The sequence below is a fragment of the Panthera tigris genome, chromosome D3 (assembly GCF_018350195.1).
Source record: "Panthera tigris isolate Pti1 chromosome D3, P.tigris_Pti1_mat1.1, whole genome shotgun sequence".
Classification (NCBI taxonomy): domain Eukaryota; kingdom Metazoa; phylum Chordata; class Mammalia; order Carnivora; family Felidae; genus Panthera; species Panthera tigris.
This window is the reverse complement of record NC_056671.1, coordinates 18,673,186-18,693,182: the sequence shown is the minus strand read 5'-3', so window position 1 is coordinate 18,693,182 and position 19,997 is coordinate 18,673,186. Positions and strand designations below refer to the sequence as shown.

General features: G+C 44.7%; 1 protein-coding gene across 1 annotated transcript; it reads left to right on the top strand.

The window, feature by feature from the left end:
• The first annotated feature begins 12,487 nt into the window (after positions 1–12,487).
• On the top strand, positions 12,488–18,382 carry CD3H12orf76 (chromosome D3 C12orf76 homolog). Its single transcript, XM_042961590.1, has 2 exons — positions 12,488–12,690; positions 17,126–18,382. The coding sequence occupies exons 1-2, from the start codon at positions 12,558–12,560 to the stop codon at positions 17,209–17,211; spliced, it is 219 nt and encodes a 72-aa protein (XP_042817524.1). The 5' UTR covers positions 12,488–12,557; the 3' UTR covers positions 17,212–18,382.
• Positions 18,383–19,997: the final 1,615 nt, after the last annotated feature.

Sequence of the window (19,997 nt, the reverse complement as noted above, 5' to 3'; positions counted from 1 at the left end):
GGTCAGCCTCCACCTTAGTAGTTTTCTCCAATATGGGGACAGTGGAACCACAACCATGGGTATACTGCGACCTTCCCTAACCAGTCAATCCATCAACTAATCGATCCAGCCAAATCCAGGGGCACCTTCATGGTTGTGCTGGGCCCGTGGAGAGTGACCACCAATTCCCCATATCATGTGACCTGTGCCTGCTCCGACCTTAGGTACTTGGGAGACACTGGACGTTCACACAACCTTGTCCTCCACATGGGTCCCCGAGCCCCTTAGGGAGGGTGACCATGACATTAGAGGTAATGTAATTCATCCAAAGTGGCCCAGTCTATAGGCGAAGCAAAGGGAAAACACCCACGGGTGTAGCCACAGAAACACCTGTGCCTGCCAGCCTTTGCCCTGAGCACTGGGAGGAGTAGGAGCACTGGGAGGGCCCGGGCAGGCACAAGAAAGATCACAGTGTGGGCTATAAGCGTGGTGTGGGGAGCAGGCCCATTGCTGTGTGGCTGGAGCAGTGGGATGTGACAGGGGCAGGAACCCCAGCCCCACTGCCAAGAGCCTCTGTCCTGGGCCTGTTCAGTCCTAGGAGACAGCTCAGCGGGGCTGTGAGAGCCAGTGTGTGCGGCCGGCCCGGAAGCCTTCACACAGGCCTCTAGAACTCCTGCCAACGAGGGAGGGCCTCGGGACAGCCGCACAGAGGTCTCTCTCACAGGGAGGCAAGTACGGGATTTATTCTGGCCCAGGGACCCAGGATTTGGATGAGGAGAGGAGGAGAGAAATGTGCTCCAGGGAGCACCTCTCACCTCGCTTCTGCAGAAGGTCCCGGGAGCACGCGCAGGAAGGAGGCCGAGAGGGAACATTCTCTGTGATGCCCACCCCGGGAGCGCCCTTTCACCCACGGGCAAAGCTGCGGGTGGCCCATGGAGGTGCTGCTCCGTGACCTGAAGGTGCAGAGGGAGAGGGTCCCCGGGTCCCCAGCGCCCGGCTCACACGGAAGCACTTTGTCTCCAGTTCAAGTGTGCGTGACAGAGTGCCTCATCGGACCGCCTCTGTCACAGGTCGCACCAAACCCGACCCAGTAACTGCCCCTGCTCGATTCCCAAGACGTGCGAGCCTAACATCGCCGAGGCTTTGATGCTTGGCAGAGGCAGAGCGGAAAAGAGCCGGTCTTGGGGGAAAGAGAAACTTTAAATAACAAAGCAAGAAAAGATGATTCAAAACAGTACACCCTAAGCCAACAGACACGACAGCTCTTATTCCTACATCATTAAAATACGAGAAGAACACACATTTCCTTTTCTCTCTGATTTCACACCCCCCCCTTCCTCAGTCTCCAAAGCTGCAGGTATAACCTGACTGCTCCCGGGAACCGTTTCCTGATGCACCTGAGGGCTGTTCCCTCCCTGCGGGTTCTGTATCCTCGCTGCTCGAATCATATCTGTGGACGATCCAATCTGTAATGACACAAGCATGTGTGGGGCTCAAACTCCCAAATCGTGAGATCAGGATCTGAGCTGAAATCAAGAGTTGGACGCTTAACCGACTGAGCCACTCAGGCACCTCCGGTCAATAATATTTTAATAACATTGTACGGTGACTACACTCGTCATGGTCAACAGAGTAATGTATAGAATGATCCAATCAATATGTTGTGCACCTGAAACTAATATAACATTGTATTTTGATCAATTGTTTGCACTGGATATATATCAATTATACATTATAATAAAACAGAAAAAAGAAGATAATGAATTATGGGCAACCTAGTTCCAGATTTATACTAGTGCTCAAAAACATCTGCTAAAAGAAAGATTTCAAGTTAATCATTGTCTTGATACTGGGATAGAAAGAATACAAAATAGAAATGCGTGACCTGGCAGTCTCTCTCACTAGTAAATTCCAACAGAAAGCTCCTCACTAGCCCATCTTCCCTGTCCTTAACCCCCAGCATCTGGATGCGTGTCTGAGGCCAGAGAAGCCAAACTGGGGCTCAAAGCCTGAGTCAGATGTCGACGCCCCCTAGTGGAGAAAGATACTTTGGGGCCTGAGCTGAAGGACTGAGTAAGGGAGAGAGAACAGGCTGGTCTCCATGACTGCACTTCTAATCCTGACCCTCCCTCCCTCTAGATGTCCAGGCCTTTCAAACAGACAGAGCCTTTTCTTTTTTTAAATGTTTATTTATTTATTTATTTATTTATTTATTTTTGAGAGACAGTACAAGTAGGGGAGGGGCAGAGGGAGAGAGAGACAGACAAACAATCTCAAGCAGCTTCCGCACTGTCAGGATGGGTCTGATGCAGGGCTCGATCCCACTAACCATGAGATCATGACCTGAGATGAAATCAAGGCTCAGAGGCTTAACCTACTGAGCCACCCAGGCACCCCTGCAGGGCCTCTTGGTCTTTGGACTGACTCTACCAAATTACCGGACTCCTTCATGGCTTGCACCAAGCCTAACTCTGCAGACATGAGACACATGGCATTTTTAGTCTTTGTCACCATTTATACAGACTAACATACATACATGCAAATTCACATCCTTACTGTAACAGACCTAACAGTCTGGGTGGAGGATAAGCCTACAGCTAACCCAGCGGTGAGTTTCAGTTCTGATCAACACTTGCCGTGCATGAGTGTCACCTCATTTAGCCCTTACAACCACCCTACAAGGCAGAATATCTGCTATCACACCCATTTTACAGAAGAGGAACCCGAGGCCTACAGAGGTTAAGTTACATAGCTAGAAAGAAGTGAAAACTTGACCCCAAGCGTTTTGGCTCAAGACTCTATGCTGGTAACCACCCCATTCTACTTTTGGCTTGGGGCAGTTCAGGGTACAGAGAGAGGAAAATAAACAGACTTTCCAAAAGGAAAGTCAGAAGCATATGGTAAGGAAAATGATGGAGTTGTGGTGGCTTTCCAGACCCTAGAATGCACAGAGAAAAAACTGTGGCTTCAAGTCACATAATCTAAGGGTGATGCAATGGTTTGTCAATTCTGTTGCATTGCAAATGTCTCCTTTAACTCCTTCTAATCTAGAGTTAGGTGTATCCTTCAGTCCCCAGTTCAGGGGGAAAGTCGATACATTATGGTCTTGAGGAAAAGACAAGCACTTGCCACAGCCCCTGAGGAAATATTGAGCATCCAGCAAATGTAAATATCAGGGTAATTTCTTCAAACACCCTTCCCCCACTCTCTGCCCTCTCCCTAGGCAAGAGCCTTTCCACACAAACTGCCAAACATAGAGAATGAGGCAGATGAACTCACATTTGCTTCCTGCTGGTTGAAAATAAGTGTCTGGTGACAGAGTTCAAATGGTTTACTTGTTGGAGTTAATTCCTGACTCTTAACACCAACTTTGAAGCAGAATAATTACGGGAAAAAAAGAAGGTTCATTTGCACAGAAAACTCCCTGGCCAGGAGCATAAGTCTCTGAAATACAATTATGACTTGGTGTCATCAAACAAACAAAATATGGGGGCGCCTGGGTGGCGCAGTCGGTTAAGCGTCCGACTTCAGCCAGGTCACGATCTCGCGGTCCGTGAGTTCGAGCCCCGCGTCGGGCTCTGGGCTGATGGCTCGGAGCCTGGAGCCTGTTTCCGATTCTGTGTCTCCCTCTCTCTCTGCCCCTCCCCCGTTCATGCTCTGTCTCTCTCTGTTCCAGAAATAAATTAAAAAAAAAAACAAAAAAAACAAAAAAACAAAAAAAAAAACAAACAAAATATGTAACTTTAGAAGTGCTCAAAGTAGGTTGTACTCAAACTGACAAAGGACAAAAGCTGCTGGAGTTGATGGTTTTAAAATGAGGCTGTTGGCAGGGCACCTGGGTGGCTCGGTTAAGCGTCCAACTCTTGATTTCAGCTCAGGTCATTATCTCACGGTTTGTGAGTTTGAGCCTGACATTCGGGCTGACAGTGCAGAGCCCGGTTGGGATTCTCTTCCTCCCTCTCTCTCTCTGCCCCTCCCCTGGTTGCTCACGCTCTCTCTCTCTCTCAAAATATAAATAAAATAAACATTAAAAAAATAAAGATACATAAAATGAGATTGTTCGCAGAAGTAAATTTCACCCTGTCTCAGGACACAAGAGCATACACATGATCCTGTTGAAGGAAATTTTTAAAAAGGCAACCTTCATTAACAACAAAAGGGGCAAGCTGTACCGAAGAAGGCCCTTGCTTTTTTCTGCTCCAAATGTAGCTGCAAATGTACATTTTGCAGCTGTATTTTAAATACATAACTTTTTTGGACGCCAGTCCCCTGTCATCATCTGACACTCCACTTCTGCTAGAGTTTTAACATTTTTCAAACTGTAATCTTCAATGCCCCAGTAAGAAAAATAGTCAAAAAGGACACGAAGGCCATATCGGGATTCCTGTTTCAGGACAACGTGCGCTGAGATGAACTATCGATGTCAGAGGGAGGAGATGGGAGCACAGACGGCTGTGTCCTGCTTCAGCCGATGCGACAGGTCAACAGTCCAGCCAGCCATTCCCTTTGCTAAGATAACTGGAGTACTTCTTCAACTCGGGCTTCTCCAGGGCCCACCATGTCAGGATCCTTTTGGGTGACAGTCACAGCCACCCAACTCAACAAATAAGCTAAAGCAAAAAAAATGAAATTGATTGGCTTAAGTGACTGAAAGACTCTACATGAATTTTGCAGTGACTGCAAACTCTAGCCCAGGAGTCCCGGCTGGAGGCACAGTTGTCATCATACTTCCACCATGTCACACGATCATCTCAGATCTCTCTTTTCTTGCGTGTTGGCTTCATCATCCCAACAACAGATGCCCAAAGTGGCGGTTAGTAACTCAGGCGAAACAAAACAAAACAAAACAAAACACAAAAACCGGCTTGGCTGTAATTCCCATTGGGCTAGCTCAGAGTCACACGCTCAGGATTGGGAACCAATCACTGTAGCCAGAGGGACGGATGATGCTGACTGGTCACATCTGGGTCACGTGTTCACCGGTGTGGCCATGTAGGAGATGTATTGCCCCATAAGCCTGGTAGGATGGGTGGTTCCCCACAGGGCACCTGCTATAACTGGAAGAAGGGGAATAGATGCTGGGCAGGCAAAACCAGAATTCATTTTATCAACACCATGGGATGTCCTGAGCCTTTTTCAACAGCTCCAGTGAGTCTCCTGATGTTCACTTCTTGCTCAGAACTTCTCCCGTATGCTTTCCTGTTACCCCGCGTGATTTCCTCAACACTCCTAAGGCTGTAGTCATATCTTTAGCCTGAGTCACCCCAAACATGGACTCAACCGCCCCTTATTCCCCAAATGCCCCCCCGCTATGACCTGAATGCTTGTGTACCCCTAAATTCATATGTTGAAATCCTAGTCCCCAATGTGATGGTATCAGGAGGTGGGTGCTTGGGAGGTGATTAGGTCATGAAGGTGGAGCCCTCACAAATGGGATTATAGAAGACATCCCATAAAGCTACCTTGCCCCTTCTACCACGACAAAGTAAGAAGGCACCAGCTGTGAACAGGAAAACGTGTCTCATGCGATAATGACCATGATGCTATAGCAGCACTCCAGCGGGTCTTAAGGGTTAACTTGCTTCAAGTGAACACACTCCTTACTTGCTAACCTAAGGCCTTTGATCTGTAACAGAACCAATTTACATGCTTTGAGATTTGCAGGCCACTGGCCTTGAGGAGTGAAGTATCAGAACTTGCCTAGGCCACAGAGGCCAGCAAGTCTGTTTGAAGCCACCTCGCCTGTCTGATTAGCCTGGCAATTTTTTTTAGCAAAATATTTTTCTTTTGTTTAGGTCACACAAATGTCTACCTGTAGCCTGTGCCCTCCTTTGCACAAAGAACAGAATACTCATGCACATTATGAAAGAAGAATGAGACCCCCTGGCTCAAACCCCAAGCACTGAAATAACATTTGTAGCTGGCATCGAGTCTGTATGTGATGAAGAAATGTTGCAGGCCCCTGCACTCCCTTTGGTTATTAACTACCCTAGCCCCCTTTTTAATCTTTTTAAAGGTTATTTATTTTGAGAGAGAAAGAGAAAGAGCAAGTTGGGGGGAAGGGTAGCAGAGAGAGAGGGAGAGAGAGAATCTCAAGCAGGCTCTGCGCTGTCAGCACAGAGCCCAACACGGGGCTTGAACCCACAAACCACCAGATCATGACCTGAGCAGAGATCAGGAGTCAGACGCTCAACTGACTGAGCCACCCAGGTGTCCTGGTTAAACCCCTTTAAAAATGCGTGGGCCATGGGGTGCTTGGGTAGCTCAGTTAATCTCAGCCCAGGTCTTGATCTCAGGGTTGTGAGTTCAAGTCCTGCGTTGAGCTCCACGCTGGGTGTGGAGCCTACTTAAAAAAATAAAAATGCCTGGGCCAGGCAGAAGTTGGCTTTTGGACAGGAGTCCACCCTCTCACCTGGTTGCCGGCTTCCTGAATAAACCTCAAACTCCTTTCCAGTCAAAACTCATCTCTTGAGCAACAATGAATGATGATCTTTCGAGTGATGGGCAGCCAAATTTTGGTTCAGTAACAACACTGCCTTGATCTTGTACTTTTCCAGCCTCCGGAACCGTGAGCAATAATTTTTGTTGTTTATAAACTCCATAGTGTATAGTATTTTGTCATAGCAGCCCAGGTGGACTAAAGTTTTGGGCAGAGGGTGGTTTTGGAGCCCATCACAGGAAACCAGAGACACCCAAATACCAGATAGCACCAACCGTCCATCTTGTGAGCCTTCTGATGCCAGAAGACTGGGGTTGGCTTCCTCCCAACCCAGCCATTCTCCCATCTGTATCATGCTTTCATCTCAGGGCCTCCACCATGTATATTTCAGGTGTCGGGTGAAAATGAGAAATTAAGATGATTTTACTATTTAAGCAATTTAGCTTCTTTTGTCTTCAGTTCTCCATTCCAGACCATCATCTGGGCTTTACCTTTCATAACCAAAAAGGCTACCAAAGTATCTTCCTAAACCACGTCACAAAACACTCCTTTCCTAAGTTAAAACTGGCACCTTCCCTATCTTGGCTGTTGTAAATAATGCTGCAATGAACATAGGGGTGCATGTATCTTTTTGAATTAGATACATGCACCCCTATGTTTATTGCAGTGTTATTTACAGTAGCCAAGCTATAGAAGCAGCCCAAATGTCCATTGGTTGATGAATGGATAAAGAAGATGTGGTACATATTCATATATATATGATGGAAAATTATATATATACACATATATATATGATGGAGATAAATATATATATATTTATATATATACATATGATGGAAAATTACTCAGCCATAAGAAAGAATGAAATCTTGCCATTTGCAACACCATGGATGGATCTAAAGATTATAATGCTAAATGAAATAAGCCAGTCAGAGAAAGACAAATACCATATGATTTCACTCATATGTGGAACTTGTGAATCGAAACAAACGAACAAAGAAAAAAAGAGACAAGCAAAACACCAGACTCTTAAATATAGGGAACAAACTGGTGGGCACCAGAGGAAAGGTGGGTGGGGTGATGAGTGAATAGGTGAAGGGGATTAAGAGTACTCTTACTGTGATGAGCACTGAGTAATGTATAGGATTGTTGAATTGTTATATTATACACTGAAACTAATACAACACTGTATGTTAATTACACTGGAATTTCAAAATAAATAAATTTCAAAATAAATGTAAATTTTTGACAAACTGGTGCCTCTCAATGCAAATCAAAACCACAACAATATACCACTTTATACCTACTAGGGTAGATATAATTTTTTATGTAATTTAAAAAAACCCAGAAAATAGCAAGTGTTGGCAATGATGTGGAGAAATTGGAACCCTCCTGCATTTGTGAGGGGAATATAAAGCGATGTAGCTCTTATGGAAAACGGTTTGGCAGTTTCTCAAAAGGCTAAATGTAGAACTAATCATATGATCCAGCAATCGCATTCCTAGGTATATATATCCAAAAGAATAGAAAGCAGGAACTTAAACATGTATTTGTATAATAATGTTCATAACAAAATTATTCACAATAGCCAAAAGGTGTAAACAACCCAAGTGTCCAACAATGAATGAATGGATACACAAGATATCGATAGATAGACAGATAGATAGATGGAAATATATATAATGGTATATATAATGGAGGGGTACCTGGCTGGCTCAGTCAGAACAGCACGTGACTCTTGATCTTGGGGTCATGAATCTGAGTCCCATATTGGGTGTAGAGATTACTTAAATAAAGAAAACTTAAAAAAAAAAGAAATATATATGACAATATTATTCAGCCACAAAAAGGAATGAAATTTTGAAATATGTGATCATATGAATGGACCTTGAAAACATTATGCTTAGTGAAATAAGCCAGACACAGAAGGACAAATATTAGATGATCCCACTTACATGAGGTACCCAGTATAGTTAAATTCATAGGAACAGAAAGTAGAGGTTACCTGGAATTTAAAAACAGTACAGGTTATTCTGTTACTGGTAACAGAATAGAGGTTATCAGTGACTGGGGAGGGGAGAAGGGAGAGTTATTGTCTAATGGGTAGAGAGTTTTAGTGGAGGATGATGAACAAGTTTTGGATATAAATAGTGGTGATGGTTATACAACATTATTAATGTATTTAATGTAATGCCACTGAATTGTACATTTATGAATGGTAAAAATGATAAATATTATGTATCTTTAACCACAATACTAATTAATTAGCTGATTGATTGATTATTGGCAAGTCCCAAAATTTTGCCATTTTTGCTTTTGTTTATGTTTCTATGGGGGAAAAAACTATAAATGGAAATGTATTACCTAAACCGTAGGGACTTGGACATCACAGATTAATACTACAGTCTATGATCACGCAAGTATTCATTACACATGCATTTACTGAGCACCTACTGTGTGCAAAGCACACCATGTTAGGAAGTTGGGAAGGAAAGGTATAAAAATGAATGAGTTTCAGATTGTGCTCTGAAGGTAGAGTTGTCAGATTTAGCAAATAAAAATACAGGAGGCCCACTTACGTTTGAGTTGCAGGTAAACAACTAATATGATATCCCATGCAATATCAGGGTGGCACTTTTACTAAATGTTACTCACTGTTTACACGAAATTAAAATTTAACTGAATGTCCTACAACCCTGATGGAAGAAGTTTGCAGTCCCGTTAGAGAAATAAGATGCTCACAAATCACCAGAGTATAAAGTACAATGAGCCGAGCATCAGAAAGTTAAGGGTGTGAGAATTTGGAATTAGAAATGACTACATTTAATTGTAAATGGTCTGCTGTTTTAGTACTGTACAAATATATGTAATGTTACTAAGTGGAGAAAACAGGCTATTTTCAATATTTTTATTGTTTTTCTTCCTCCCCTCGCCTTTTTGCTTACTCAACATTCAACTGGGGCATTTGGGTAGCTCAGTTGGTTAAGTGACAGACTTCAACTCTGGTGCTGATCTTGTGGTTCATGAGTTCAAGCCCTGTGTCAGGCGCTGTGCTAACAGCTCAGAGCCTGGAGCCTGTTTCAGATTCTGTCTCCCTCTCTCACTGCCCCTCCCCCTGATAGTGCGCTCTCTCTCTCTTTCAAAAATAAATAAATAAACATTAAAAAAAAAAAAAAGACAGTGATGACAACTATACAGAAGAGAAGATGGGCTTGAAGAAGAGTGAGTGTGGAGGCTGTGTTGGGGGTTCCAGAAAGGGCAGTCTGAGGAATGCATATCTGGGCGGAAGACAATGGTGGACAGTTGCCTGCCGTGCACATATCTCAGGGAAGAGCAGTACAGGCAAAGGGAACAGTAAAAATCCTGATGCAGGAACAAAAAGAAGGTCAAAGTGCCTGGGGCGTAATTACACACAATATATTCTCATTAAACAATTGCTTATTCTCTTGGTTTTCTCATTCTTTTTTTGAAGGGAGTGTAAGTTCAAATTGAAATGGTTAAATGATAGGCAGCCAAGAAAGATGAAGCTAGGCATCCAATAACCCACAAACTGTTAGACTACAATGACTTTCAGGGTTCATTTAATTTTTTAAATAATTTTTAAGTGTATTTATTTATTTTGAGAGAGAGAAAGTATGAGTGGGAAAGGGACAGAGAGAGGGAGAGAGAGAGAATCCGAAGCAGGTTCTGTGCTGTCAACCTCTGTGTCTATATAACCGTGAGATCATGACCTGAGCTGAAACCAAGAGTCAGATACTTCACCAAATGAGCCACCCAGGCGCCCCAGGGTCCATTTTAAACCCACTTTTCCAAGACGTATTTTCGAGAATAGTAACAGTCAACATCTCAATCACTTATAATGTATGATGTCAGTTGCATGTATTATCTCATTCAGTCCTCTAGCAACTCAGAAGCAAACTCTCTTATATATCATCCCTGTTATCTCAGACACTGAGATCCACAGAGGTAATCTAGTGGTCAGCAAGACAGAAACTGGAAGTCTTGTCACTATGCCGTACTACCTCTTTCTACTTTTAAAGACATCAGGAACCCATGGATATTAGGATGGGCTGATTGACCTTACAGAAAATGAGTTAGGTCCCTGATCTTGGCTAAAGAGAAGCTTTTTCCTTCCTTCTTTCAGGCAGAGATTTGTTGCATGCCCTACATTCCAGCAGTTCCCAGGGCAGATATCTACAAAGGAAATCTACCAGTCTACTGGCAATACACTTAGCTGATGCCTAAACTCAAAATTGTTGTTATTATTATTGTCATTATTTCCTTTTTCTTCTTATGGTATCTGTCACAATTTTGAATTATATAAACCTCCGTGTGATTGGTGAATATCCTTTAAAAAAATTTTTTTTAGTGTTTATTTATTTTTGAGACAGAGAGAGGCAGAGCATGAACGGGGGAGGGGCAGAGAGAGAGGGAGACACAGAATTGGAAGCAGGCTCCAGGCTCTGAGCCACCAGCCCAGAGCCGGACGCGGGGCTGGAACTCATGGACCGCGAGATCGTGACCTGAGCTGAAGTTAGACGCTTAACCGACTGAGCCACCCAGGTGCCCCATTATATCTGTCTTTTTAACTAACGTGAAAGCTATGAGGTCAGGCGAGTGAGGGGCACCTACTATTGTTTGTTTTGTTTTGTTTTGTTTAATAAATGAAGACACTCCCCTTTGGGATCTCCTGAGTTTGGATTGTTAAGCTTAAGAAAAAAAATAATCAGATATTTTACCAGCAAAAATGAGTTTATTTGGGATTAAAAGAGAATTGAAATTCAGGATATGCAAGCTATGGCAAGCTATGCAAGCTATAGACAAGTCCAACAAACAAAGGAGAGAAAGTTATGGCCAAGAGGAACAAAGTTGGGAGGGGTTATTTTGAAGGAAAGTCCATTGGAGAAAAGCAAGAATTCAGGGCAATGACAGTTTCTCATTGTCTGGGTTGCATGGGGTAGTCAATTTATTGTAGGAGATGCAATGTACATCTTTTCCTACTGGGGCCTGGAATTGATGATTCTTTCCTCTGGAGGATTCTTCTGTTGGGTCTGTAACTGACAGTTCTTCCTATAAGTGACATTAAGTGGCGTGCCTCTCCCTTTCTAGAAGCTAGATGCTTCCCCTTCTAGCACGCTAAGTCCGTTTTAACAAGGTTTCTCTTTATTAATTTTCACATGATAGGACTACAGAGAGTTGACAGAATGCTTTTCCATCTCTTTGCATTGTGATGTAAACAATGGTAAACTGCAAATCAAGCCTTAAAAATGAGGCCAGGCAGTGCCTGCAGTGGTAAAGCCTCCAGATTCAGAACTATATATGGGTCAAAGTCTAGCTCTGCCACTTACAAAGCCAAACACTTAACTAAGCTCTGTTTCCACATTTATTCAGCAAGCATTCACAGAACGTACTATGTTACTAGTCTAGGCTCTGGGACAGAGCAGCGAGCAAGAATGAAATCTCTGCCTTCAGGGACCTGACATTCTAGGAGGGATAGCAGGTACTCAGAAAATAATAAAATGTACATTGAACGCATTAATGTAAATGGGGATGAGTTAAGAGGGATGCGGGAGAGAGAGGGAACAAGGGGAGGGAGAGTGTATGTTGAGAGAGTGGGAGAGTTGCAATTTTGGAAAAGGATGTCCAGGTAAGGGCTTCTTGAGAAGGTGGCATTTGTCAGATGGCAACACAGTGTCTATTTCTTGGGCCTGTGGCGAAGATCGAAAAAGAAAATGCACAGATTCGTTAAAACAAACGAAGGAACAAAAAACAAAACAAACCAAAAAACCTTCGATAGACCCAAAATGGACGCAGCAGACTCCTACGTAAAGAGACCCGCGTGGAGCTCACAAAAAGGGGAACGTTGGTCACAGCGGAATGGTGATCGAGGTGGACGTTGCCCCAGACGGACCGGTGATCCCGCTAAAAATTGGCCCCGGGCGGAAACGCTCGCCAAGACGTAACGCTAATCCCGTAGGAACCACTAGCGACAGGGTTACACTGGGCCACGGATTTATGGTTACCCTGGTAACGGCGTGCGCCGGCTGGGCGGAAGCAGCGGCGGAAGGAGGCGCGCGGGCGGGGACTGAGGCGAGGCTTTCGGCGGAAGTGAGCTCTCTGCCGCTTCGAGCCTGGGAAGATGCTGCTTCGTGTGTGGCGGTGGCTGTGCTTCGGCCTGGGCAGCCTCCTGGCGGGGCAGGCGGAGGCCCCGAGCCCCGTGGAGCCGCCGGAGCGGAGCAGGCCGTATGCCGTGCTGCGTGGGCAGAACTTGGGTGAGCGACCGCGGGCTGGCGGGCGGCGGGGGCGGGGTGTGAAGGTGCAGCTCTTTTCCGAAGCTCCGCGTCGGGGCTGGTACCCAGTGGGCTCTCCCTGTGTGCTGGTTGCATGAATGACCTGGGAGTCGAGCCCCCACTTCTCTGGCTGCGCGGGCCCAGGCTAGACAACAAGGGTGACTTAATGAGAAAGGTAAGGAGGAGTGCAGCCCTGTTTTACGGATCAAAGTGAAATTCAAAGAGATGAAGTTAATTGCCTACGTTTACACAGCTAGAATAGTGGTATTGGAAGACAGTGTATCCCCCCTCTGCTTTTCGAGCGTTTTCGTTATGCCCCTTCACTCTGAAGAAAAGACCCAAATTAGTACCTGTTTTCGCTAACCTAAAGAAACCCGAAGAGGATTAAAGGCAAAAAGTGGAAATAGCGTTGGGCAGGTTTTCTGCAGTGCACACCTCCGAGCAGCGAGAGTGGCACCACCAAACTCCTTCCCTGGAGCTACACTCAGCATCTTAGCATCAAGCCGTTATAGCTTTGAAATGTGTCTTAAGGTATCGGAAAAGCCTAAGACAGGTTGTTTGGGGGTCTGGGAAGCTCAGACGTGATTCCGTGTAAATTAACGGTAATTGCTTTTTCCTTTCCCACCATTTCTGCTTACTAAAGATTTCATAGGCACACTACCTTCAGAGAGCAGGAGAAACTTGTACTAGAACCTCGGTTTTGTGGGGCTTGAAAACCTACCTTTTGGGAGCCTAAAAGACACATACACACACACATACATACATACATGTGGCTGGCTGGCTTTGAAAGGGGTCCTGAAGCTTAAAGCTTGGCCGACTTCTGCCAAAGTCAAAGTCCTTCCTTTCCCACTGTACCTCATTGATACATCTGTATCTCTATGCCACAGAGAATCATTTTGGGTTATCTTGACTCCTCATGAACTCATATTGAATACATGTATGACCACTTACCGTGTACCTAGCACTCTCCTGAGTGGGTTCCACGTGCTCTGTGGCTTAATCCTTTAGAACAGAGTTTCTCCACCTGGGTACTACTGATACTTTGGACCAGATGGTTTTTGGTGGGGTTTGGGGGAGGCGAGGCCCACTGTCCTGAGCACCATTAGGGGCGCCTGGGTGGCTCAGTCAGTTAAACATCTGACTTTGGCTCAGGTCATGATCTCATGGTTCACGAGTTCGAGCCCCACGTAGGGCTCTGTGCTGACAGTGCAGAACCTGCCTGGGATCCTCTGTTTCCACCCCCCTCTCTCAGCCCCTCCCCCACTTGCACACTTGCTATCTTGTTCACTCTCTCTGTCTCAAAATAAATAAACTTAAAAATATTAAAAATTAAACAACATTAAAAAAAAGAAGACGTTGAGTGGCATCCCCAGCCTTTACCCACTAGATGCCAGTTGCACACCTGGCTCCTAATGAGGATAATCAGAATATCTCTGGACATTACCAGATGTCTACTGGAGGCCAAATCCCCCTGGTTGAGAAGCAATGCTGTAGAACAATACTGTTCATAGAGTGGTCTGCAGACCAGTGGGTCCCCAAACCACTTATCTGCAAAGAGAGGACTACAGAAATTAAGCTTTAGAAATTTAAAAATTTGACATTGTTTCAACATTGTTGCAAGCAAGTAGAGACCAGTCCCAGGTGTCCCTGGACTGTAATGCTTTGCAGGCAGAGGGAGCTGCTAATTAGTCATGCACATAGTAATGACCTGGGACAGGCTAAAAGTTATAAAATCTAGTTCATTACCACAGATGGTTTGAGAAACACTTCCCTAACAGTCCTGTGCAGTGGGTATTTTTGTCTCCCATCTTTTCAGAGGAGGGAACAAACACAGAGAGATTGTATAACTTACGTTAAGATCACACAGCCTGTCTATGATCTACATTGGGATTCCCAGTCTGGGAACCCAGTCTGACCCCAAACCCTGAATTCTTGACCACTGTGCTATGTTGCCTATTCAGGACATAATAATGGCTTTCAATTATAATATGCATGTTATATGTCCACACTGTTGCTGAGTGCTTTTCATAGGTTACCATAGGTAGGTTTCAAGAACCCTGGTGGGGTGGGTTTTATTTGCCACGTTTGATAGATGTAGGAAATGAAGCTGACCAATGGGAAGTAACCATAAGGAAGGACCTAAATAGTCTTAGGTTCTGCCTGCACCTGCCGTTCAGGCAGCTAATACCATGTGCAAAGTGTGAGAGAGGTAAAAAGATGAAGAATAGAATTTGTCAGGCCCCAAATGGATCGCTGTCCAAACGGATATTGTGTAGCTAACAATTCATTATTTTAAAACAGTTTTGAGATTCCATTCTCCACTTCCAGTCACCTGCGTTCCTGCTTTGGGAGTTGGTTTTTTTTGTCCAGAGCGCTTCCAAAAATGTAAAATGTAAGAAAATGGTTCAAATAGAATAAGGCAACCTAGGTTCAGTTTCAGTCAAATTCATGGAATTCAAGACTTTGAAAATAAGGGCAGGTATTTAGGTAACGAGGCCTGTTTTTGAGATACGACTTTTAGCTTGTATAAGTTGTAGGTTGTCTTTGTCACCTGTGTCTTTTCTTCCCCTTCCCCCCCTTATATATATATAGAGAGAGAGAGAGGGAGAGGGAGAGAGAGTGTCAGCTTTTAAATAATAACTGGGTTCAGTGTTGGGGCATTTTTGTAGGGATCACAAATACCCCCACATTATGGACTTAAATAAAACTGTGGTCAAATCTTATTTTTTCAGTAGCCACAGTGGAGAACAGCCATGGTTAGGCTCCAACTGGAGCCTGGCATGGGCCCACGTATTTAAAAACAAATGTACATTTGCTTGGTGAGGGTAACATTTTGAACTCTCCAAAGAGCTCTGAGGTCGTCACACAAATGGGATTGCCCTTTCTTTTCGCTGGGTTGCTGGTTACGTTAATTATTTTTTAAATTTTTCTTTATTTATTTTTGAGAGAGAGCAAGAGCATGATGGAGAGGCAGAGAGAGGGGGAGAGAGAGAATCCCAAGCAGACTCTGCATCGTCAGCACGGAGCCCGACACAGGACAAACCGTGAGATCGTGACCTGAGCCGAAATCAAGAGTCAGCCACTTAACCGACTGAGCCACCCAGGTGCCCTGGGTTATGTTAGTTTAAAGCCCTGGTTCTTATGTCTAGTACTGTACCGGGGCTCAACCGAAGTGATGAGTTGGAGGCCCTATTTCTCACTGGAGCTCCTGGAGATTTTAGATGTGAAATTTGCTCTCCAAAATATAATAGGTTTGTGAACTTAGTTCATTGCTTCTTGGCTCAGAAGGCCTTTGTCAAGACTCATCTAGAGATTGACATGCTTCACTCTTTTTTTTTCATCTCAGTTTTTATGAATGACTTTAACGTAGTTGGGCACCTGGGTGGCTTAGTCGGTTAAGCGTCAACTTCAGCTCAGGTCATGATCTCGCAGTTTGTGATTTCGAGCCCCACATTGGGCTCTCTGCTGTCAGCACTGAGCCTGCTTCAGAACTTCTGTCCCCCTCTCTCTTTGCGCCTTCCCCACTCATGCTGTCTCTCTCAAAACTAAATAAACGTTAATTTATTAGTCGGTTAAGTATCTGGCTTCAGGTCATGATCTCATGGTTTGTGAGTTTGAGCCCCATGTTGGGCTCTGTGCTGGCAGCTCAGAGCCTGAAGCCTGCTTCGGATTCTGTGTCTCCCTCTCTGTCTGCCCGTCCCCTGCTCGTGCTCTGTCTGTCTCTGTTAAAAATAAATAAACATTAAAATTTTTTTAAACTTAAAAATGTGGTTGGGCTCTCTGCTTCTGTTCTTGTGCCCTATAATCAGATGGTTCTCCGTATAGCAGCCAGAGGGATCTGTTTTCCCTACTGAACCAGATCATGTCATTCTTTACGTAAGGTCCTCAAAGTCATCTTAAATCCCATGTTGCCTTCATGGTCTGCAAAGCCCTGCGTGAACTGGCTCCAGCCTTCCTCTCACTTCATTTCCTGCCTTTCTTCCTTTCCCTTCAGCCATGCTTGCCTCATTCCATTCATTGGCTTTCTGGGCCTTGTGTGGCCCTCAGGGCTTTCCGTTGCTGGCCCTCGGGGCCGCAGTGCTCTCCCTGCAGGTCTTTGGGCGGCCAGCTCCTTCCTTCATCGTGGTCTCCCATTTGTGTGTCACCTTCTCAGGTCCTCTCTCCACCTCCCTCCCTGCTGTTACCCAGCCTCTACCCGTCACTATCGCATTCCTTCAAGCCACGTGAGATGCTCTTATTTACGTTTTCTCTCCCACATACGTGGAAACATCCCAAGAGAGAATCTGTTTGTGTCTGTCTCCCACACACCCGGCGTAGTGCCTGGCACTGAGTGGCATTTGATAAATCATCGTCCGTGAACGGATGAGCAACAGAAGCTGGAGCTGCCGCTAGGAGGTAACCTGTCTTCCTTTTGCAGTGTTGATGGGAACCATTTTCAGCATCCTGCTGGTGACCGTGATCCTGCTGGCATTTTGTGTCTATAAACCCATTCGGCGTCGGTGACAGCCGAGCAAACCAGTTCTTCCACGAGCATTTGAGAAAAGAATAAATTGTGTTGCACGTGGGTCATTGGAGAAGTTGGAATCAGAACCTTCCTGCTTGGAGATGACCTTCAGTCTGGACTGTTGTCAAATGTGAAATGATTTAGAAAAAACAACTGGCAGTTATTTTTTCCTAACACTGTAATGCAAATAATTGGGTCTGCTTCTCAGTGTTTCTTTTTGTACCTGGCTGCACTTACACTTGTTACAAGGAAGACCTGAAGCTCCAGGTTTCCTGTAGAGATGAGAAGACAGTAACTACGTGAGCAGTGTTAAAACCACACTGGGAAGGACTGAATGTTTGAAAATACTCATTAGAAGTAGACTTAACACGTAGACATTCCCTTCTTAGAAGAACCGTTTGGTCACAGTGGGGTTAAGAATCGCATATGTTTTTAATCACACTGAGTTGGCCTGGAATGCTCCGGTTGCAGAGCAGTGTCAGCTGTGGGGAACTTAGGCCGTCACTCCTCATGCTGCATCGACTCTGCACTCAAATGCCCCCGTTCAGGTCAGGGTCACATCACGTAGGCCTGTGACCGCACGCACCTTCGGCTGGAAGGTTCTGAGTTAGACTGGAAACGTTACTGGTTGGTCTATCTGAAAAAGAGCTCCATCCCACCGAAACACATTGATCTCCCTTGGGCTGCACTTAAGTCTTTCTAGGTGGTGGCCTAAAACTTGTGGCAGCTTTGCAGATTTGGAACCTAAAAGAAACTCAGCAGGAACTCTTTTTAGCCCAGGGTGAGGAGGTTCTCAACCAACAGAAGCGTGTGTTCATTGTAGGAGGCAAAGTGGCAGGTGGGTGTGTGTTTGCACAGATTTAATTTCAACCTCGAAAACGCTGCTATTTTGCACTGTTAGACTGGATTTTTTTTTCCTATTGAAATGATACAAAGTGGTTATCAGTATTTATTTTAAGGGTGCTAAGTTTAATTTTTTTATTGAATTGAAATGCTTACCTTGTACTTCAGTCACAGCACTGATTTTTTTTTTAATCTGCACTAAATGTGAAATAACTAACGTGGGATACTGTAACTGTTTGACTTAAGGATTTTGTTTGTAACCCTGACATTGAGCCATTGAATGTTCACTGTTGAGCAAAGTGTCAATTAAAGTAAACCTTAACATGCCGTTTTACTCCTAGTAATTATTTCCCAAGCGTCTAAAATGCTGGTGTGCATTTGAATCCGATCTACTCAGGGAAGCACTGTGAAGTTGAATTTTAAGTTTATGTGTAAAATAAGACAGCTGCCCCAAGCCAAGGTATTCTTTCAGAAGACTGGGCCGTAAGTAATCTCTCAGGCTGGGTTAGGGGTCAGAAGACCTGGATTCTTGTCCCAGCTCTAATTACAGACAGGCTTAACTTCCCTAGAGCCTTGGTTTTTTCATCTGTAAAGTGATGTGTACACACTTTATCTTTCGTAATTGTGGTGAAGATCAAATGCTGTGAAACCAATATAAATAAGGAGGGGTCACCACCTTTGGCCTGTCCTATAAAAGACCGTGGTTATTGACTGACTGCAGTGGGGAGGAGTAGGTGGGATTTTGAGATTGGCATTGACAGTTAAGTCCCAGAAGTGCACACCCCCACCTCATCTGGAGCGCCGTTTTGACATGCTGCCTAAAAATGTGTAACAATTTTTTGGATTTTAAAGGGAAACAGTAAAAACTTGGTAGGCCCAGGGTGCCTGGGTGGCTCCGTTGGTTAAGCATCCGACTCTTGATCTTGGCTCCAGTCATGATCTCACGGTTCGTGGGTTTGAGCCCCACATTGGGCACTGCACTGGTGACGCAGAGCCTGCTTGGGATTCTGTCTCTCCCTCTTTCTACCCCTTCCCTGCTTGCACATTCTGTCTCTAAATAAATAAAATTAAACAAACAAAAAAAGAACTTGGTAGGCCCATAAACCTTGTAACCTGCTGTTTGTTTGTTCAGTGATCCCTAGGCAGGTTACAGTAGGATCATGTTCCGGTTTTCTGAAACAATCTTGCAATAGTTCTTCCACATACAAACCCAAACCTAGCCTACACCTTCATTCCAACATTACCATCTGTTCAGTATGAGACTGCAAGCTAAAGTTAGAGGGTAATCTTTATCGCAAGAGGCTTATTACAGAGTAAGGATACAAATTTCAATTCTGGGGGAGAGCGAATTTTACCCAAAACATTCATGCACGAGAGACTGACCACTAGTCCTTTACATGGAATTATTTTACCTTCATCTCTGGTTATACAGGGTGGGGAGGTAGCCCAGACCTCCCAAACTGAACAGTGCCCTGAATACCTACCGTATACCCAGATGAGCAACGTTCACTTCCTTTATACCAATCATAAAAATGATCTCTTAGTAAACAGTAATTTTATTTAAAAAAAAATTTTAACGTTTGTTTATTTTTGAGAGAGAGAGAGAGGAGACAGAATTCAAAGCAGTCTCCAGCTCTGAGCTGTCAGCACAGAGCCCGATGCAGAGCTCGAACCCATGAACCGTGAGATGATGACCTGAGCCGAAGTCAGACGCTTAACTGAGCCACCCAGGCGCCCCTCATCTCAACTTCCTTTAAAATGGAGATTACTAAATCTGCAAGCGCTGCTCGGGATTTAGGGACTCTGGAAGACTTAGGAGTGTATTACATTTTTTCCAGCTGGACCTCAATCTTAAACCCACACATTTCCAGGCACAGGCCTCGTGTGGATTCTGAAGCCCTTCACGGCACTGCACATAGTCCCGTGGGGCTGCTGTCATGCA

Bases quoted from the DNA above. Each gene is read 5' to 3' on its own strand.
- CD3H12orf76 (XM_042961590.1), top strand. From the start codon at position 12,558: ATGCTGCTTCGTGTGTGGCGGTGGCTGTGCTTCGGCCTGGGCAGCCTC. The intron at 12,691-17,125 runs GTGAGCGACCGC...TTCCTTTTGCAG, and splicing joins GCTGCGTGGGCAGAACTTGG to TGTTGATGGGAACCATTTTC.